Source organism: Hippoglossus stenolepis, chromosome 11 (genome assembly GCF_022539355.2).
Source record: "Hippoglossus stenolepis isolate QCI-W04-F060 chromosome 11, HSTE1.2, whole genome shotgun sequence".
NCBI lineage: Eukaryota > Metazoa > Chordata > Actinopteri > Pleuronectiformes > Pleuronectidae > Hippoglossus > Hippoglossus stenolepis.
Window position 1 is genome coordinate 311385 of NC_061493.1, and position 22843 is coordinate 334227.

General features: G+C 44.6%; 1 protein-coding gene across 1 annotated transcript; it reads right to left on the bottom strand.

The window, feature by feature from the left end:
• Nucleotides 1–2334: 2334 nt before the first annotated feature.
• dnai4 (dynein axonemal intermediate chain 4) lies at nucleotides 2335–11065 on the bottom strand. The gene is made up of 14 exons (XM_047342122.1): nucleotides 10960–11065; nucleotides 9381–9533; nucleotides 8944–9100; nucleotides 8574–8701; nucleotides 7964–8128; nucleotides 6395–6580; nucleotides 6111–6265; nucleotides 5191–5277; nucleotides 4915–5069; nucleotides 4631–4791; nucleotides 4041–4159; nucleotides 3751–3849; nucleotides 2583–2809; nucleotides 2335–2500 (listed from the first exon to the last, which is right to left on the bottom strand). Exons 1-14 carry the CDS (start codon nucleotides 11063–11065, stop codon nucleotides 2335–2337), a joined length of 2064 nt encoding a protein of 687 aa, XP_047198078.1.
• Nucleotides 11066–22843: the final 11778 nt, after the last annotated feature.

A 22843-nucleotide genomic window follows, 5' to 3' on the forward strand; every position in this document is an offset into this window, starting at 1 on the left:
GACCTGGAGAGGCCTACAACCCACAGTGTCTCGCACCTACTGTGAAATTTGGTGGAGGAGCGGTGATGATCTGGGGGTGCTTCAGCAAGGCTGGAATTGGGCAGATTTGTCTTTGTGAAGGATGCATGAATCAAGCCAAGTACAAAGTTGTTCTGGAAGAAAACTTGCTTCCTTCTGCTATGACAATGTTCCCCAACTCTGAGGAGTGTTTTTTCCAGCAGGACAGTGCTCCATGCCACACAGCCAGGTCAGTGAAGGTGTGGATGAAGGACCACCAGATCAGGACCCTGTCATGGCCAGCCCAATCTCCAGACCTGAATCCCATTGAAAACCTCTGGAATGTGATCAAGAGGAAGATGGATGGTCACAAGCCATCAAACAAAGCCGAGCTGCTTGAATTTTTGCGCCAGGAGTGGCATAAAGTCACCCAACAGCAATGTGAAAGACTGGTGGAGAGCATGCCAAGACGCATGAAAGCTGTGATTGTAAATCAAGGTTATTCCACCAAATATTGATTTCTGAACTCTTCCTGAGTTAAAACATTAGTATTGTTTAAACATGAATATAAACTTGTTTTCTTTGCATTATTCGAGATCTGAAAACACTGCATCTTTTTTGTTATTTTGACCAGTCGTCATTTTCTGCAAATAAATGCTCTAAATGACAATATTTTTATTTGAAATTTGGGAGAAATGTTGTCAGTAGTTTATAGAATAAAACAAACATTTTCATTTTACTCAAACACATACCAATAAATAGCAAAACCAGAGAAACTGATCATTTTGAAGTGGTCTCTTAATTTTTTCCAGAGCTTGTATATCCAGTCTTATCACCCACTCAAAGCTCTTTACAATATAAGTCACATTCACACAATCTCCTGAGCCACAGCTGCCACATACCCTGACATTCATTGTAAATTGCCAGAGAAGTGGCCCATTTAAATGTATGTTTCATAAAGGTAATGCATTTGTCCCACTGTCCAACCATAGAGTATGTAGTATCAGTTCTGGGGTCTCATTCATAAAACAATGCGTGGGATTCATATTAAAAGAAAATTCAGATTTATAAAACCATGCACATGCACACATGCACGCAATGTTCACTTTATAAATCACAGTCCACCTGGAAACGTTCGTACTTGGATCTGCCTCATACTCCGCCCTCTACACGCCCACATTCATCCATGAATGGTCAATGTAAAGCACCTCATGAATATTAAATTATGCTGCTGACCCATGGGTTACCCATGGTGAGTCATGACAGTTACGGCATCAAGCGATGAGAAGAGGAAGCAAAACTTTCTGAGACTGACATCGAGGTGTTTGTTAGTGAGGTGGAGGTGAAGAGAGGGGCAGCAGTGATGTCATTAATAAATAAAATAGATGGATACACTGCTGCTGCTGCTGTTAATACTGTGAGTGAGAGTGAAGACGATAGAGAAAACGGAGCCTGAAATAAGAAAAAATCCGATTCAAAGGTGGAGGCAAAACAAATAATGTAGGGGAACTTGTTGTATCTCATGTTCGTGTTTTAATCATCCAAAACTGCAGGATTATTAAATTCAGAGACAGCTGTGATGTCCTCAATCTATAGAATTTAACAGAATTATCATTATATGCTTGTGTTTGTACTGGGATGGTTCGGTTCCGTCGGTCGATCTGTGTGATACTGGACTCAATTCAGCACAAAGATCACAGATCACAGATCTATAGAATCTATATCAGCTGATCAGACATCATCATTTATTGGTAAATTTTGATGATCAAATTATATTGTAGTGATAGGTGAGCCAGTCACTCTGATTGGACAGCATGGGTGCAAAGGCTTATGGGACTGTTAAGTGTCCTGGTTAAATTTAGTTGGATGTTATTTTAGTAATGAATTAATGTTCTGTCTTGGTTTGTGTGATTTCTATGTTTATGTGTTCAGGATAAGAAGTTGAGTTTATGTTTACTGATAAATGTAGCCACAATGCCTGTGGGGTATGGTGTCTTTGATCGTGTTCATCAGAAAGAGGTGCTGAAGGATATTGGTATGTAAAAAAAAAAATTACACCATGTAAAATTCAAAAGGTTGGGCTTGGGAATTAATTTTAGCCTCAAGTCGGATATGTCAGTGTGTAACTGCCACATTGTCAATATAATCCTGGAAATTTCAGAGGACAAGTAACATCTATTGCGGTATAAACTACAGTTATTAAACAGATTCAGTGTAACTGAAAGTTGTTATGATGTCAATCTGATGATTATGATACATCTTGGTGAGAAACAAACCTCTACTCACTGTGTGTACTGGGCAACCCTGAGAATTTACCAGTGTGCCTGGTCACTTGTGCTAGAGTTTTACCTGGCTGCTCTCTCCCACACTGAGGTTCTTGAGCTGGTAAACTGTCACTTGTCCATCGCTGTCTCCTACCAGGACACAATCTGTGTGTGAGGCAAACAGCAGGGACCTCATCATCACACTAGTGGCAGCAGGTTGCACAGCAACTGGGTCGAGGCTGAAGGAGAGACACAGGATATGTCACAGAAACAAAAAGGCTTAAAGTTAATGAGACTGGTTGTCATTTCGGTCTGACTCACACGCTTGAATTCAGGTCCCAGATCTCGAGCTGTCCCTCATTAACAGCTCCAAATACAGTGGCCCACTTTGGGGACCACTTGATGTCGTACACTGCCCTCTGGGTAGAAGTAAAACCTAACACGGGGTGAAGGTGGTCCTGCTTCCACAGCTGGATGGTCCAGTCAGAGGAGCAGCTCAGAAAAACGTCAGGACTGAGTGGACACCATGCGACACAGTTCACAGGACACTGATAGGGAGAAAGATATCAACGTTACTGAGCTTCTCTGTCAATACTCAACCCTGTGGCCCAGGATATAGAGCATAAAGCCACAGCAATAACAACATCAGCAACAAGTGGACAACTTTAGCATCCTCCCAGTGGCTCTTCTTGTCTGCCACAACACAAACGAAAACGGACTCACTTAAACTTTTGTAGTAGTATGAGTGACAGGTGCTTACACATCAGAGAAGCCAGGACAAACCAGTGCAGACATATTTGTGTTATAGTTGTGCACAAAGTGCCTCATCAAAAACATTTGTGAATTGAACAACCCACAGTAGTGGTGTTGGAGCCATTATATTTAATGAACATGTTTTGGCTGTTGCTGATGGGCTGGGACTAATACCAGCCAATGACGTAGCAGACGGCCGGCAAGAGGTTAATTGAACCAGGTGTGCAACAAAGGACAAAGATGCCGCAGAGAAACAGTTTTCAGCCGCATGCTCCTAAATTGGTTGATTATCTTTAATTACTGTTTGTTGTTTTGCTACTTTGAACTCGTACATCATTTTACTTACTATACGTTAAGCTACTTTTGATTTGATCTGGACGTAAGACCACCTCATATACACGCATTTAGACTACATGCAAACATTCATCCACCTAATCTGTGCAACGGGACCTGCAAGCAAATCAACTCACGGTAATCAGATGATAAATATGTGCATGTTGGTAGTCTCATAAGGCGTCTGACTGGCTTTAAAATGCAAAAGGGAAAGAAAGTGGTAATAACTGCACACAAACCTAACAAAAACATCAGGAAACAGATGAGGGGCCACCAACTAAACAAAGCACTGTGTTATAGAGCATTGATGGATTTTATGAGCACAGAATCACAGGAAATAAAATATAAGCTTGGTTGTAACGGTTGGTTGGGTAGTAGAGCTTTTCAACCCTGAAGGACTCACAAAGTGTTTCCTGAAAGTCTCCAGAAACTGCTGACTGTTGGAACAGGAGCACTTGTGGATGTGACCATCCCACGTTCCAGCCAAGTAGAGACTGGAGTCCTGATGACATGATGACAACAGTCAAATCATTCATTCATCTATCAGAGTAGGAGAAACACACATCCTGTGCAACTAATAACTGGAACTGCATAAACATGTCAGCAATCAGAAACAATCTTTGTAGTACAGTAACTACTGTAAGCTCGTCTGCACTAAGGCTATAATCTGCTGGATCTCTGCTACAAACTTACTGTTGGATGGAAGTCAAAGCACAGACCAGGAGTCAGTGCTGACAGAACACTTTCTGTCTTGTCTTTGTTCCTTCCAGCCTTCTTCTTCATATTATGAATCCTCTTGAGCTTCATAAGGTCTACGACAGAAGATGCACCACTGATTTGGATAATCATGTAATAACAATACACCAAATTTTTTATCATTTGAAATATGTTTTTTTTTTTTTTTACAGAGAAGCTAAATTTCAGCCTATCAAAACATTATGCAAGGCTTCAAAACTTTCAATCATGGAAAACCTTTCTTATTAGAGTTTCAACCTTTCAAAGATGTTTTTTTGTCCAGTGTAACTGAGCACATCTATATTTAAAACATTTAAGAGATAAGACAGTGTTAACCATAAATAGAGCAAGTGTATCAATGTTTAAAGTATTTATGGAAAAGCTAAAGTTCCTACATGAAAGAGTGAGATCTAAATTAACTCCTTCATCAGGTTAGTGAATGGGTTAAATCTGAATTCATGTAAACTCATTGTCTCATTGTCTATCACTATGTACCCTGAGCTGAACTGACAGTGCTCAAATCACCGCCTGCTGCTCACTACACATACCTATGCAGTCGAGGCCACTGTTGAGGACAAACCAGATGCTGATCCTGCCATCAGCAGCCACAGAGAAGAGCACCTCCACCTTCTCCTCTCCTGTTAAACTCAGCTTTTGTTGAGTCCATCTGAGCTGCCGCACTGGACCCAAGTGCTTTTTGGGACACTCGCTGCACAGAGACAAAGACACAAAGAGGACTATTGTACCTAGCATCAAAGAGAGCTTTATTATCTGTGCGTCATGTCAGAGCTGCACTGTCTCACACACACACACACACACACACGGTTCTCACCTGCTGCTGATCACATGCCACTTTTTGTCTTGACTCTGTACATCGTAGATAGCGATGCTGCCATCATGCATCCCCACAGCCAGCTGACTGGGGTTGTTGGCTGAAAAGTCCAGAGAGGTCACAGCGCTGTCACAGTGGACAACACGCTCCGGCCACTGCGGATGAGCACATATCACAACTCCCACATCAATTTATTATACATTGTATGCGGCTGACTGAGGTAGTGTGACGCCTGGAAGTCATGGAAAGTAAATAAAGGTCAAAAGAAACACTTACTGTGGGGTTTTTGAGGGACCAGCAGCACACCAGGCCAGGTTTCAGGTCACTGGAAACCAATTCACCATAACCCACAGCTAGGAGGTCCTAACAGAGCACAAGAAGATATGTCTTAATCAGTAGAATAGTACAAATATTTAACATCCAGGGACAGATGCGATTTACTGTCTCACTTTCTTTAATAGCATCTGAACAGAATGCTGTTTCTGCAGATGATGAAAAACTGTCTTAGTTACTCTGGCTAATGCACAGACCTCAATGAGATCCAATGAAAACTACTGAGAACGTTTTCTGGGAATTATGACAAGTACACTATGTCTGCAAAATTTCATTAGTGTTGTCAAATCTAACTTTTTACATCCTTCGTGCAACACAATTGAAAATTAAATTTACCTCCACTGTATGTGGGATGTATTTATAACATATTATCTGCACAGCTGGATTACCCTGCTACCATATTTTTGGAATCACAACCATAGACAGTATAGAAAGAGGGATGACATAACTGCTCCCCAAAAGTCAAGCCAAAGCATATCTATCGCCGCCTTATAGCGGGCTGCAGTTTAGGTCATAAATCCTGCTTCCTCCATATTAATGAATGGAAAATGTACATGAGACTAACTCGTGAATGGTTGAGCATGTGTATTGACAGGACCTCCCTACCACCGTTCCATCCCCGATTACTACTGTGCAGACTCTGATCTTTCTGGACAGTGGTAGGAAGTGGAGACACGTCATCCCTCTTTAGCTATACTACATGATCACAACCCAGTTATTAGGTTAGTTCACTGATTAAATAGGTCTGCTGTGCTCAGTGAAAGCTGTTTGCCCTTGAATAAAAAACAATTGACCAAGCAAAGCTTAGCTGGCAGGACTCAGAACAGGTACATCATCCTCCTACACAGCTAGCTAGCCTTTACCGGGTTCTTCTTGTTCCAGGCCATGCTGCTAACACTGCGTCCTCTGCTGAGCTCACAGCTGAAAGTCCACAGACGCTGCAGAGCAGGAGACCCACAGCTTTCTGCATCCTCCTTCCTCTGCTCCATGGTCCCAGGCTTCACCGGACTGTCTGGGTCTGAAACAATCAGTGATCACAAATGGGTCTGACAACTAAGCAGGTTGATTTACCTTCATTGCCACCTGTATACACACGCTTGTGCATCAGTGATTCTAAAGTGGAAGAATGTATGTAAATGTGTGTTACCTTCCAGTGCAGGCAGCTGTCTGTATACAGCCAGGTTAGGTTGAAAGATATTTCCAAGGATGCCTCTCTCCATTACCAGTAAGCAGTATTGGAATTTCTCTGAATGCATGATGAGCTGCAGGTCTGACTCAGAATTCAAGGTGTTTCCAAACACTTCCACATCCTTCAGTGAGCTAGCAGCACTGGCTGAAGAGAAATTTAAGAAAATGAATACATAACAGTTGTTGCAAATCCTAATCTGAATCATTACAGGATAATTATTCCAACTGGTCGAGGCGGCACTGAGTCTAGAGCAGGGGTTGGCAACCTTTACTATCAAAAGAGACATTTTGCCCCTTCTTCCACCAAATAAAATTTGTCTGGAGCTGCAAAACATATTTGATAACACAGCTTATAATGTTTTATATATATCTATACTCAGTGTTGTGCCAGTTCACACTTAAAAATAACTAGTTCAAAGTTCAGTTCATGCAGGTGAAAATTAACTAGTTCATGTTCATAGTTAATTTTTTTAAATATTTAACAAATTTCACATTTCCAAAAATTAACTAGTTCACGTTCATTTTTTTTATTGGGCTGATTTAGGTGACAAACGTACAGTCATGTGTTTGGTTCTGAATCGATGGTGTCGGATCATGTCTGCGTGTCGCTCCGCTCACTTTAACACTGAGTCCTGACTGTGAGCGTCCTGTTGTACTGAGCACAAAATGATGACGAGTCATTTTCATGGTGTTTAAATGCAGCCTCATAAACTCTGGAGCGAATCAAACAAACACTAAGTTACTTCATGTACTGATCAGGTCCTGATAACTAGTGACGAGTGTTTATTAGTTCAAGTGAGAGCAGAGTGGAGGAGGACACAGAAACTCCAGCTCGGTACAAACCACCTGCAGCTTCTGCTCTGATCACTGAGAAGCTGTGACCAGAGAAACTCTGTGTTTTCACTGTTTCCACTGTTCTTCAACAAAGTCACTGACAGGCTGATTCACGTGAACGAGCTCTGATCTCACTGCGTGTGTCTCTCTGAGCGAGTGAGTGGGGGCGGGGGGAGGAGCCCTGTGAGTGTGCGCGCTGTCTGGGAGCACGCACACACACACACACACACACACACACACACATTTGTGAGTGACGTTTACTGTTGCTGTAGTGAACGTCACTCCTATCAAGTTCAGCATGCAAAAACTGTTTCGTTCAGTTCATCGAAATATGAACAGTGTACAGGGGGCCACTGCAGAAGGCTCCAGAGCCGCGGATTGACGACCCCTGGTCTAGAGGTTCTAGAAGTTTCTTCCTGTTTTTTTCTCTCCACAGTTTCCTTGTTAATGGAACTGTTGAGTTTCTCTATAATTCTGTAAGGTCTCAACCTTACTATGTAAAGTGCCTTAAGATGATCTATATTGTCAATTAGCATTTCACAAATACAATTTGATTTAATTAATGCTTTGTAATGATATAGTGTACATTTTTCTGTACATGTACACCAGTAAATAATCCACAGTAATATTAATATATGGACTGGAATTATACATGAAAAACCCCAGACAGAAGCAGAGTGTCTTTGATTGTTACCTATGCTGGCTGTGCTGCCCAATGACATGCCCCTCTCTGCACCTCTGCTTATGCCCAAGACAGCATCTGGATAGTTAAGTTTCTCTGGTTCAGGACTGCGCACAGTGTCATCCTGCTCAGGGCTGCACAGAGTGTCATACATGTCCCAGGTGCTGACAGTCGTGGCTGTGTAAACAATAAAGTGTTGATTATATACAGTACAGATGAAACAATGAACATCCTCTATTTGTAAGTGTAAGTTAGTAGGCACAAACTTAAGCTGCAACAATTACTCAATATCTCGATTCATAATTGGGTAATTGCTTAAGAATAAGTTTGAGTATTATTTACTACTTTCATCTTCTCAAATGTTTTTATATTTACAGATTTAATACTTTTCTGTTATAGATCACTGAAGATCTTTGGGTTTAGTACAAAGCAATGACTGTATCTTAGACACTGGAAAAAGGGTGTTGGACTTTGTTCACCAGCTACTCTCTGACTATAGCTACTTTTAGACATGCACTGAACTCTGAGTGAACCAGAGCAGTGATACGTTGGACAAGACACATCATATTAACAATCAATAACATTAAGATTGTAAGCTGTGAGAAAAAATAATGAGCCTAACCTGTGTCCACCATTACCATGCCATCGATCTGGACATGTTTGTTTTTCACTGCTTCATTCAGTGTCTGCATTGATCGATCATTGCCCATTCTGTTCCTGCAAACTTCAGCATACTGATTGTTTCTCTCTCTGTAATAACAAGGTGAATATGAGACCAACTTTTTGAAACCAAAAGATAAAAACTGATCAATTCGACTCACATAGCCACAGCTATCTGTGTCATCACCGGAGAATCATCACTAATCAGGACTTTGTAATACATAAGTCTCTGCAGTACTGCATTAGTATGCGGCCATGGTATAAACTCTCTTCTTCAGTCCAAAAAGATTTAAAGTGGTGAGGAAATTCATAAGAAGGACTACTTCGCTTACATGATAACTTCTGCATCATCAGTATCCACTGACACAACATAGCAGGGTATGTCCAGCAGTGAAATGCTGTCCGTCTCAGAGATGTAGACGTCTATGACTTCTTTTAACATTTCTTCTGTCACCAATTCTTTCACAGTGTCTTTCTTCCCTTGGACATCTGGCAAGGGGTAAAACACATGGACAAAAAGTACAGCATGTTAAAGCTAGCTTCCATAGATAGCTGTGACACTCAGTCATTATAACATGTAACTGTATTATACTGCATTTAGTTTAAATAAACGTAGTGTCATGTAACAATTTTAAAGGTTAATCTAAAAAAATTGTGATAGCAATCAAGACCAACAAACAATAGAACAAAAGCAAGGAAATTGTAAGCATGCATGTTTGTGTGTGTATAATTGTTTTAGTGGTAGACAAAGGTGATTATTGTGTTGAACCTGGGAAGTTGATAGGCATGTCTCGTTTGGAAAATGTTTCCTCAATGTCCTCATTCATGGAGTCTATTGTAGACTGGCTGGATATCCTGCTACTTCCTAATAGTGACCTAAGAAAAACACAAAAACAACAAGGTGTGACCGTGGCGTGGCGTCAAGTTTTTGTTATTCGCCATCAAAACAAAGGGTGGTGTATCTCAGACATACGTGATCCAATTGACTCCAAACTAAACATGTATGACAAGAGTCCCAGCCTGACAACGTCTACACAGAAATCATGACTTAAAATCACAGCGCCCCATGGTGGCAACAGGAAATGTCTTGTTATTTGCACATCGTAAACTTTGATGTACTTCTCCTCGGCCTTTGACCGCAACTATGTTAAACTTTGTAAGAAGGGCCTCAAGACATTGATGATGAAGTCTTATTAGAACTGTGAGTTTTCGTCAAACACAATCTTAGTGGGTTGGCGTCAAATTTCAACAAGTCGCCGTGACACACGAAATTGCCGAAACTCCAGTGTACTTTGTTCAATCTCCCTCTTACTACATGTGTGTAACAACAGTCCCCCCCTGAAGACATTCATATGATTTTAAGGAATGGGCGGGGCAAAATAGCTGAATAGTGCCACCTAAAGAGCAGCCCTAACAACATGATTGACCAACATGTACAAAAATTGGTAGGGACATGTGTCATTTCATTACGAACAAAAAACCCTCTGCGGTCGATATGCTAGACCAAACAGGAAGTATTTTGAAGAATATTTTTGAAGATCAACTTCAAATTCAGTGAGTGTCATGTTAACTCCATGGAGAGAAAAACTACCTCGAATGTTTTGTGTACGTCACACGGTCTGACCGTGGCGTCGAATTTTGATGATTAATCAAAAAAGAGGGATTTATTATATTGTCCAATCAGCTTCAAACCTCTTTCACATGATCGCAGTCCTGCCCTGATCAGATCAATTTGTCAATATTGAGTCATGATGACACTTGATGGTGTTGACCGTACGTGAAACGCATGCAACGCTCTATTCTGTTTTCATACCTAGCTGTGTATCAACCCTCTCTTACTAGTGAACACTAATGATTTAGTTTTTTACACTGAGAACTTAAAACCGCAGGAATATAACCATTTTCTACCACATGAATTTTGTCTTGTATTTTCTCCCATAATATGATGAATATTCCTTCCCCTTTCCACAAGGCTCCATCATCAGCAAAGAGGGCCGCCCAATATCAACCTGAACTTGAGAGAACACATCATTCATCATATTTGAAAACAATATTAGACTAATGACACTGCCCTGAGGAGTACCATTTTCCACCATATAGCTTCCTGATAAAGCTGTCCCAATTCTTACCTCAATAAACGTATCAAATATAAAGTCTCTGATCCAATAATATGTCCATCTACTGTGTCTTCTTCCTCTTCTTCATTCCCTGTTTTTCTTAATGACATATCAAAGACCGTCACGGTGTCTTTGATATATCCATATAGCCATCTAAGTCTATATGAAGTGACTTAAAGGGGTTAAAGTATTAGTGGATTGATGGATTAAAGGCAATGTCTTTGACCTTGCCTTGAAGAAGACACACCTTCACGTTGTGGCAACCTAGCGTGACATCACCCATTGGTTTGTGAACTCCCGTTTTGAAGCCGAGAGTTTCGAATTTGATCAGCGCCATCTTGGCAGTTTGGAGCCAGGCTGAGGCGGACATAACAATATTTGGATCAAAGGGAGGAGTTGGGTCTAACCCTGAACTGTGATGAATAATGTCTCCTGGACTCTCAATTCTAACTTTTCTACTGTAAATTCTTCTCACTAAATGTTAAGCTCTAAAGATGAATCTTCCTACAGTGACGATCAGCTTTACCTTGATCCTCAACTGTATTTAATCTTTTGTTGGATTATAAATGTATTAATCTAGTTTAATGTGCAATAAATTTATCTATGAAACTATTTTACATGCACAGTATTGTAATCATACAAGAAAACTTTGATGAATGTGTTGTTGGAATTTAAAATTAATCACAGGCCTTTTATATTTTGGTTTTAATCAAATCAATCATTGATAGCTAGGATATGAGTTAATACTTTGATTATGTGTCTTATGACAACATTTTATGACAATGAAAACATTAATTCACCAATTAATTCACCACCAAGTCCTGTTTGATTTATTATAAGGGTTAAATGTGCAAATACCAGGCAAGTCATCTGTAGTCAATGGAAAATGTACTCAGTACTGTTTAATCATAAATATCAGAGGTTAAGTAAAGACTTAATCATGTATATCTAATACATACTTAAAAGTGTTAACAGCAGTAAACATTTGTTATAGAAGACACAAATAATCCCGGTAAACTTCAGGTTGTACAGTTCCAAAAGGACTCTTCATGTCACATTGGTAAACAATTACCTGTGAAGGTTGTGTATGCTAAAGTTGATCCATTTACTAATTCTAGGTAAATAAATTGCAAGTTATGTTTTAAAAACGTTACTACCACCTCTAAAAACAGCAGAAATAAAGTAAAGGGTAAAAAACTCAATCTGAGAATGTAGAGAATCAAACACAAAGTTATGTTGGTCTGTCATTTCAGAGGAAACTGAAGGTGGTTTATTGACGTTGTCATCACATCTTATTAAATAATTAAGGATGTTGTTATCCAGTCTCTCTCCTCCACATCCTGAAGAATGGCACCCAATATGCTGCTCCATACATGAGGTCTTCCTTCTGTTCACACTAGTCATTGTGATCATTGGATGAGGTCCAGTTGTTTTACGTCACTATCATCAACTCAAGCTTAAGTCCTTTAGCCTCTGGTAGATTCATGGATGATAAAAAAAAATACAAAAGCATGTCAGCAGAGAGAAGTAGAAAAATAATTAAAGGGGACATAGCATGCAAATTCCACTTTGTTAGTGCTTCTACAGGTTAATGTGGGTATCTGGCATGTCTACCAACCCAAAAACTCTGGGGAAAAAACACTCGCGCGTTTTGTTATAGTTCCTCTAAGTCAGAAACGTCATGCTTGAGCGACTCGATTGCGCTTCCTGGGTATTGTGTCGTAACAAGGAACTGGAAGTCTCCTACATGGTCTTGGCCCCCGTCCCGTCCCCCCACTCGTTACTTCCGGGTTTACATCGGAGGCTGCGAGGCAGCGCAGCGCCGTTCCCAAGCACGCAGCCGGGCTGTTCACACGGGACGAGCATTTCTCCGCTGGTCAGCCCGCGATTCACTCACATGTGGCATTTGTCTGGATCGTTGGGACTGGGAGGCTGCAGCAGCTGCTCGGGAGCGACCGCTCGCTCTCCCGTGCGTGAGCTGGAATTTGTGTCAGCGCCACACAGCCAGCAGTGTGGAAGACTTCCGCAGTGTTCAGCACTACTGTAACCCCCGAACCCCGACATTCAACGGGTACAACAACAAGCGGAGAAAGCAGAATCGCGGGCTGACCTTATATGTACAGTCTATGGGGCTGACCAGCGCGGAGAAATGCTCGTCGTGTGAACAGCCAGGCGGCTGCCCGCTGGAGAAACGCGCTGCGCTGCCTCGCAGTGATCTTCCACACTGCCAGCTGTGTGGAAGACTTCCGCAGTGTTCAGCTCTACTGTATGCCGGGTTACAGTAGTTACGCTGGGTTACAGTAGTTACGCCGGGTTACAGTAGTTACGCCGGGGTACACCGGGCGTGAGCGCGCTGCGAGCAGCGCAGCGCCGTTTTCCAGCACGCAGCCGCCTGGCTGTTCACACGGGACGTGCATTTCTCCGCTGGTCAGCCCCATAGACTGTATATATAAGGTCAGCCCGCGATTCTGCTTTCTCCGGTTGTTGTTGCACCCGTTGAATGTCGGGGTTCGGGGGTAAATGATGGTCTTCATAGCCCCCACCTCTCTTTCTCTCTCTGTCTGTCTGCTTGTGTGCTTGTAGTGGATGGGCAGAGGGGGACATTTAATTATGTGATTGGGAAAATTAAAACTCCAGGACAACAAGGGGAATACAAAGTATGGGATGCAAATTTGATAATTTATATCATATAAAATATGTAATTTATATCGTTTAAAATCGTGGGGGGAGAGGGGGGAGGGGGGAGCTGGCTCATTAGCATTTAAAGGAACAGGCACTCAAAACAGGTCACTCTGTGGAGGGCTGTTTTATACAGGGTAAAAAGGGTGCTGTTTTATATGATCCTTGTGGTATTTTGACCAAAGTATGTTACAGACATTTCATTAAGACCCCAAGGAACCATATCAACTTGTGGTAAAATGGGCATGCTATGTCCCCTTTAAGGAATTATTTGGTAACAATCAGACATTATCACATCAGAATTAAATAATCAGATTAATGAGGAAATAAAGACACTGGCACCAATCCAACATCCACAGCCCAGGAGAAATCATTAAAACCGAAAGTAATCATACATATCTAATGTAGTTAACTTACTGTCTGTTTTTTCTACACAGTCAGTATAATCTGACAGCTTCACTGCATAACTACATAGACTTACACACAACGTTTTACCTGATTAACAGCCCTGAGGGAATTGGCTAACTAGCTAGCTTGGTTAGCATCGTGATTCACATTAAAGGGGACATAGCATGCAAATTCCACTTTGTTAGTGCTTCTACAGGTTAATGTGGGTATCTGGCAGGTCTACCAACCCAAAAACTCTGGAAAAAAAACACTCGCTCGTTTTGTTATGGTTCCTCTAAGTCAGAAACGTCATGCTTGAGCTACTCGATTGAGCTTCCTGGGTTTTGTGTCGTAACAAGGCACTGGAAGTCTCCCTACATGGCCTTGGCCCACCCCCCACCTCACCCCCCCCACCTCTTCCCCCCCCACTCGTTACGCCAGGTTTACACCGGACGCAGCGAGGCTGCGAGGCAGCGCAGCGCCGTTCTCAAGCGCGCAGCCGCCTGGCTGTTCACACGGGACGTGCATTTCTCCGCTGGTCAGCCCCACAGACTGTATATATAAGGTCAGCCCGCGATTCTGCTTTCTCCGCTTGTTGTTGTACCGTTGAATGTCGGGGTTGGGGTAAATGATGGTCTTCATAGCCCCCCCACCCTCTCTTTTCTCTCTGTCTGCTTGTGTGCTTGTAGTGGATGGGCAGAGGGGACATTTAATTATGTGATTGGGAAAATTAAAACTCCAGGACAACAGAAGGGAATACAAAGTATGGGATGCATATTTGATAATTTATATCATATAAAATGGGGATCGAGCTTAGACAAAGGATCGTAAACGAGGCCCGCATGTGCTTTTCAAAGCCTCTCTAGAGTTTTGCTCTCTCTCAGGAGACAGCCCTCCAGAGGTCGACAGAGCAGCCATGTTGTCTTGACCGGGGCCTGAGGTCAACTTGAGGCCTTCTATTGGCCGAGAGCCAACAGACTGACCCTCTCCAGGAGGAGGCCGGACATTCATGAGTAATAAATGCGAGCTCCCCAAATCATTGCTCATTCCCCGTGCACTGAAGATAGGACCAGAACCTCTCCAGGTTCCACTCCAGATGATCAGACACTTAAGGAGCAACCACAAAGCGTTTGTAGTTTTTATATTTTCCCCTTTAAGTTCATTCAACTCCTTTTAATTTTTGTTACTTGAACTTTACTCTGAAAGGACCGCAGCAAGGTGAATACTCGCAGGCCGAGTTATCCACAGACTTTCCTCATCCCCCACAAATCATAGCTGCTCCGCCGCTATTCATCCCTGCAGAAGAGCAAGTTTATATTAAGCCAAGGCATTGAGACTTTTTTCGCCGCAGGAGAGCAGAACCGATTCTCTCACTTTACGACCGCAGCTTTGCCCGCTGCCATCACACAGAAGCAGCTGATCACTGTTTTCCGGCGACCTGAACCAAATCACTCGTCTTCCCGGAGCAACCGCTGGCACTGCGAACCAACCCAGCGGAACATCGACAAGTAAGAGGCTTATGTCTGGGCAGAGACTAGTTTAATTATTAGTGTGTGATGTTACTATTTGAAAGTACATTTGTGGCGCTGTGTCTAATCTTGTCCACATTGTGCCCGTGCGTCGTGACATCGGCATTTCCGGCTACGTCACCAGCGTTGTGTTACCGTCGGAACCGACTTTGCGGAGATTCTAACCTATTAAAAGATCGGTACACAAGCGGAGACGGATCTTAGTTCGTTCGCTTGGGTGCAGAGTGGTAGAACATCCCGCAAAGCTGTCTCTGGCGGTGTTACAATCTCCTCTGATAAATTGGTACCGCTTTTCCTTCCTCTCTCTCTTCTCTCCTAAATCCCGCCTGCCGCGCACGTCCGAACTTCATCCCCGCACTTCACGATCTTATACCTTCTAGAATCTAGATAGTGCGATCGCATCTCTGACGCCATTCGGCGCTTTGAACCACGAGATAGATCAAGTAACCTTTGTCCACCATTCCCTGGTGGTCAAACCACATGGTGCACCGCCATTTTGCCTCCATCTTCCCCGGACATATACACACACACACCCACCCACACACACACAGACACACACACACACACATACTCGCCTCCGGGTAGACACATTGGAGGCATTACATGTAATGTTCGATTGTAATAGATGCTTGTGGTGTTTCATCTTTGATATAGTGGGTTTGCTGTGATAAGTCATTGAGATTATTGATGTCATTATCCTAAATAAATCCCTTTTATATTTAAAGTACCCGGTATTTTGTGATTCTTTGTGCATATATATATGTGAATACAGCTGGATTATGACTGCCTGTGCTCGAACTTAAAACCTTACTGTTCATTATATAATCATTAATAGAAAATATTGAGATTTCTAATTGAACTTTTCAGATTATGAGACTGATCTTTATTGACTGATTGTTGATCCCTGATTCAGGGTGGTGCCCGTCTTTGATAAGTTGTAATTACAACTTTTATTATTCTTAATTGATAATTTTATTGTTTTTCATTATTATTCATTATTCTTAATTGATAACTCTATCATTTTAATTAATTATTTTATTATTTTAATTAAATAATTTTATTTATTTTAAGCTTAATCATATTTTATGATTATTGAAATTAACCAGAACATCCAGTCTACCTACTGTGCACAACATAATTGGTGCCGTGTGAGGCAATCTTATTCCAGCTGTGTCATAATATTTATTGTATAAAATCCAATAAAAATATTTGGAAATTAAAAATATTTTTATTGCTAAATTTTTTTAATTTAGATTAATTTGGTTTGATTTAATTAATTAATTTTTATTTTTATTTTTTGAAAAAAACTTTTTCCCCATGCGCATTGCCAACAGGTATACTGTGGTGCTTCGTGTAGCCGTGGTTGGCTGCTTACTGCTATAGTAGGGGTTGTGTCATTTTGATGACCGATAAATAATATTAATTTTAGAGAAAAGACATAATTTTAAATTAATTTTCTTTGATAATTTGTATTGTTTAAAATCCTTGCCTAGGCAGACCCTTTGTAACTGTGGTTGGTTGCTGACTGCGCGTTCAAGCGTTTAGTAGCTTTTATTGGAGAGATTCTACATGCTTTTTTGATTTCGGGAAACTGCAACTATCTAGGATTAGTGCTTGAGCTATCCTAGACAGTAAAACACAGGGTAAAGCTCACCTGTGCCTTGGCTGTGTTTTGTACAACGTGTGCGCATTACCCGCTCGGTGTAAAAGCGAAGTTAAATCCACGTCCACAAGTGTTTTGTTGCAATCACAAAGATGAGTAACAAAGATCACCGTGAGACAAGGGCTCCTTCAGGGCAGGGCGACCTGTCAGAAATGGTCGCGGTCTCAGATGTCGGTTGATGATGTGAGTGATTTGAGTGGTTAGATATGAGTACCTGCGTCGAAAGATCGAGGAACTGGCGAGATACATGATAACTTGTTGGTCCAACACAGACAATACCCCAAGTTCTAGGTCCAACTGAAGCCCTCCTGTATAACCAGAGAGCCAAGCTGCAAACCCAGGAACATGCGGAGGAGCTAATGGTCATGCAGGCAGTATGTCGGAAGGAGCAGAGTCAAATTCCCACCTGCGGCACACACAGGAGTGCGAAAGACGGTGCGAGCAGACCCAAGAAGAAGGCCTGGCCAATCCAGAGCGGGAGTGCGAGGTTTCGTCATGAGTCAAGCTCAGGATCAGGAGAAAGGGGAAGAGCCCAAGAGGCTGGCCTCCCGGGAACCGATATCCTGGACGACAGGGTCGGAGCTGACCGCCGCTTCCAGACGGAGCCCGGCAGAAGTAAGACACTGGGAGGGCAGCTGCGAACACAGCTGCGTGACCCTCCCAGGCAGAGGAAGCTGTGCTCTGGAGAGATTTAACCGCCCCACGTCAAGCAGAGCAGTCACATTCCACGACCAACGCAGCGTCTAGGGGAGGAGAAAAGAGGCAGCCCCTGGAGTGCAGTGACTTGGGACACCAAACACCTCCAGCACACCCAGCCCGGAGCCACCCTGCTCCAATTTATGGCAACAGAAGGACTTTCCCGCCCTGGAGGCTGGAGGATACTCTCCAGTTGGCAAGAGACCTGATGGCTGTGAACCCCGTCTGCCGCTCGGGCGTACGCGCGTGTAGCTCCACGACCGCGTCCTGGCGAGTCCCCCATTCGGTGCAGGGGCGAATATGGTGACTACGATGATCAAATACCGTGGTGAATACGGGTCAGAAGACTCTGATGGTCCCGCACCCCCTCGGAGAAAGGAATCCCGCACCCGACAGCTGGAGTCCCTGTCCAAAAAGCGTTGAGCGCTTCGACCCAAACAGCAAAGAGTCCAACATGGTGACACCTGCGGAGATCGAGCGTTGCCTCTTAGTTGCCTAACCCATCATTCAGAGAAGAAGCTTTGAAGCTGGTGTGGAAAAGCGACAACCAGGGCGATCCACGCATTCATGGAAACACTTCCCCCGGTACCAGAGATCGCTACTCCGCACTCTGTCGGGCCCTGCGAGAAAGAGTACTCACTCTTCACCTGACAAGGCCTCTGCCACCCTGGGTGCCTTTACGGTGTACTTAAAAAGAATGAACACTCCGAAGGGTATTACGAACGCCTGAGGCGGCGTACTTCCAGGTCGCCTTGGCGCCTGGGTTAGAAGAAGAGACAGCCTTCAAATCCCTATTCCTGCATAACCTCCACGAGTGTGCGGTATGATGTCACCATGCACTGCAGAGCAGGTGACTTCATGCAGGAGATAAGGAGGTATTCTCAGCTAGCCTGGGAGACGAACACGCCCAAACAGAGCACCTGAACAGGACTAGAGTTCTGGGATCAAGTCCCAACCGAATGTGGACCTGGCTGGAAGGTAACGAGATACCCAGCCAGATGAACCCCAGAGCCGGGAACCAGGAGCGTCGACCCTTCCAACAGAATGCCACCCAGAGCCGGGGTGAAGATTCAAACCAGCCCACAATCAGGAAGACCTCGGTATCAAGTAATTCCCCAACAGAGGGGTAGGGACTGGGCCGAACGAAAGAAACCCATCAGTACCCGAAAATATGGCGGTCAATATCCCCAATCTCTGGAAGGCCTCATGGAATACAACCTGAGAGACAATATGGGGGCAACCGGAGACCCACCGACAAATGCATCCACAAATGGATGATTTGTACGCCGATATGTGGCAGAGGCAGTAAGAAACCTTGAGTCCCTGCCCGCTCCTCTCGACACCCCAGGCCCATGACCAGACACTGGTCCCCATCAACGTGACTAGAACCGGTGTCCTCCGCCCCATCTCCAGAGTTTACCTTGTCGGATGGGAAGGATCAGCGTTGTAGAACCCCCCAGAGATTTTCACCACAGACACCGCTCCTTCTTAACCTTCTTGGGCGACCTCGTCCTGCAGGCAACGCTGGCGCATCTACACCTCAGTGGTGATGGGAGGCTGCTTCATCTGGCCTACTTGATTCAGGCTCGAGAAATCAACTGATGTGCTCCAACACCTTTTCCCAAGTCGAAGAACCATGCTCTCCTTGGAAAAACCCTGCAGATTTAGAAACCTGTAACATCAACATCACCAGCGCAGGACAGTCCCCGTCACTAAACGTGCCTGGATCGATATCACCTTCAAGAGATGAGTCTGGCCCACCCTATGTACATTTGTTCTATCGATACAGAACCACTGCTCATCGGTCAGGACTTGCTGGACCGACTTGCTCCGCTCATCGACTGCCACCAGGGACGCATTTGGGCTCAAATCAAAAACCCCAAACCTCTCGAACCTGGTGATAGTCTTCCCACCTTAGACGGACAAGTCGCTGTCATCCAGACACCCAGCAGAATTTCACCGATGAACATGCCTCTCCTCGAGACCGACTCCAACTTGGATCCCACCTGCACCACAGCAAGTGGACCAGCCCCACTACAGGACTCGGAGAGCATGCTTAAAAATCATGGTTCATTCTATTGCCTCGTGAACAACAATGAGAACCTGTCATTGTACAGTCCCCCTTTATCACCGAAGGGATCCTCTCTAGACAGTGTCCTAACCTCCAACGCCCTGGCCAGCTCTCTGGTCCGGAAATCCGCAGTCAGTATGGACTTATACACTGATTTGTGCAGCCTCGAACTTCCCCTCTTTTCGTGCGGCGTAGTCACATGCCTCCTCTCCTTGAAGTTGCCACAAACTCCCCCTCAAGCGATCGAATATGCGCCATCTTCATACAGATCGGAAAAGACAAGTCAGGCATTTAGAGTAGCGTGGTTCCCCAACTCACTCCTCATTCTGGGTGGGAGCGGGGATCTTCTCGCGTCATTTCGGAACACAGTTGGACACCTGTCAACCAAGTCTTGTGGTCCCAGGTCAGTGCAGAGAGATGCTCTCTGTCTTCTGAACCAGCCCAGATGCTCTCGGTTCAAACCATCCCTCAGGCATGTCAGGTCGCCAGTGAGATTGGCGTAATCATTCCTCCACGCGGACAGGAGCTCAATCCGGCTCAAAATCCTCAAGGGACAGAGTACACAACAAGCATTCTTCAACCGTTGCCCTCCTTCAGGAACTCAACCTGCAAATCTGTAGTACGCCGATGCTGGAGATAATTAGCGAACAACATATGTGCTGGTCAAGAATCCCACGCAATGTCCCGTCCAGGTGAAAGCACACCAAGCGCTAGGAATGTTGATAGACAGTTCCTTCCATGACTTCGAACTGACCATACCGGTCATTGGGGAGCTTCCCCCATCTCTAGTCAAGGATGACGACGTGGACCAAGTCCTTTACACGTTTCCGACCAACATGATTGCTGTCATGCGTCATGAGACACTGAAAAACGAAGCCATTTGCGGAGCCTCTCTGACAACCGAAGGGGACATGATGGTATATGCTCTGACGACTAATCCAGAACAGGATATCTCAGAGGACTCGCAACCAGAGGAACTATATCCCGGTTTTGAGGCTGAGATACAGCAACAGCTTGAAAAGGCAGACGCTCTGACATCAGAAGAACAGAGAGAAATGCTAAGAAAATTGTTTCGACTTCCCAGCCAATCTTCTCGAGAAGGATTTCTTACGGACTGTGGGGTCACTGTGCCTCCACACTGTGCGTCCCCACCCGGACCCAAACGGCTACCCGACCTTGATGCAGCAGTACAGAATCCCATTAGCAGCATACGAGTCCATTCAAGACATCCTCGACACCCTGCTGGCGGATAATCAGGGGAGTGTAATTCAACACAATTCACCCATTTGGCCGGTGCTAAAACCAACCGGAAGTGGCGCCTCACCATTGATTACGTCCCTGAACAAACAAGAAGTTTCCCCTTTCCCGCTGGCCCATGATTCCTGGATCAAGAACTGGCCAAGGTAAAAGAATATGGTTTTCTCCCACCGTGGGCGGTGGCAAAGCGGGTTCTGGGCGATGAAAGTGGACCCAGCCGACCAGTACAAACTGGCTTTCTCTTCGGCAGCAGCCAGTATACCTGGAACCGATGCCCGTTTGGGTACTCAAACTCCCCCATCGAGGTTAACATCTTCCTCCATAAGGCCATGAAGCGTGCCGCAGCCGCTTGAAACCTCATTATGTGGGCGACGTCCTCATGAGGAGCAAACCTTTGAGGAACACCTCACTGAGATCCGACATGTGCTCACTCAACTGTCTGCCGCAGGAGCCAAGTTGGCCCCTCACCAAAGGCCAGTGGTGTCGCACCAAAGTGAAATGCGTGGGTCTGACAGTCGGCGCGGATGGCATTGAACCCCAAGCAGGGGCGGATACAAGCCATCCAGGATATCAAGGCTCCAGAGTAAACCCTGACAGAGCTCCAGGAGCTTCCTCGGGGTCCTGTGGCCCGCCAGTTCATAGAGGACTACGCAGAGATAGCCAGACCTCTCGCGAACTCCTTTGCAAAGACAAACCCTTCAAGTGGGAAGAACCCCAAGAACAATCTTTCCGTCAGATGAAGGCAAAACTCTGTTCGGCATCCTGTCTGCTTCACCAGACAAAGACAAAATTTCATCTTGAAGCAAGTTTCTCATCCCCACTGTCTCAGTGCGGCCCTGGCACAGAAGTCGACACCGACAAACGTGTTGTTGCCTACGCCAGTCGACCCCCTTAGCAGTGTGGAGATAAAATTCTCCGACTGTGAGAGAGCCCTCCCTGGCCACAGTCTGGGCGGTAGAACACTTCCACAGCTACATTGGAGGACGAAAGTCATCATAGAGGCGTGCCACCAACCTGTAGCCTTCTTAAACAGCCAAGGCGAGGGAAGGCGAGTCACAAACAGCCGCATAGCTGGATGATGGCACTGCAAAGATATGACATTGAGGTGGTACGCCCAAAACAATAAGATGGCCCTGGGTAAAGGCCTGGCTGACTGTCACCATTGCGATGAGGACGAGCAGCCGCCTCCCATGTCTCTCTAACAACCACTCCATCGCTGCCTTCCCACCACCGATGATACTATGAGGAGAACGTCTGCCAAGATCTCCCCAAGGTCTACGTTGATGGCTGCTCATTCCATCACGAGACTCAACTCCGGGCCGGAGTGGGTATCGCCCTGGGTCAACTATAACTGCAGCGAACCAGACCACTACCAACTAGGGCCCAAGGCGAGTCAGTACGCAGAAATTGCCATTATACTCATTGCTCTGCAACAAGCGCTAAGCGCTAGCTATAACACAGTTAGTGATCTGCACAGACTCAACTACGCTCGGCACAACTTCATCTCCCATTTTCCTTTATGAGAGGAAAAGGGAATGAAAATGCCAGGAATAAAGAGGTCAAACACTCAGAGCTTTTCTAACCTGCGATCAACTGGTAACAGACAAAGGAAAGGACTGACGGTCTACTGGAAGAAGGTCAAGGGTCACTCCCAGATCAGCTGGGCAGGAAAAAAAGATGAAGCCAACAAGCGGACCGCCTAGCCAAGCTAGGCGCAGAACAAGAGCACAGGGCTGGGCGAGGGGACTCCAAAGTCCCCCAAACCTGTGCAGTGAACGCCATCACCCGACGACAAGCGCAAGAGAGAGAGGCAGAGAACCCCCAAGCCTGCGA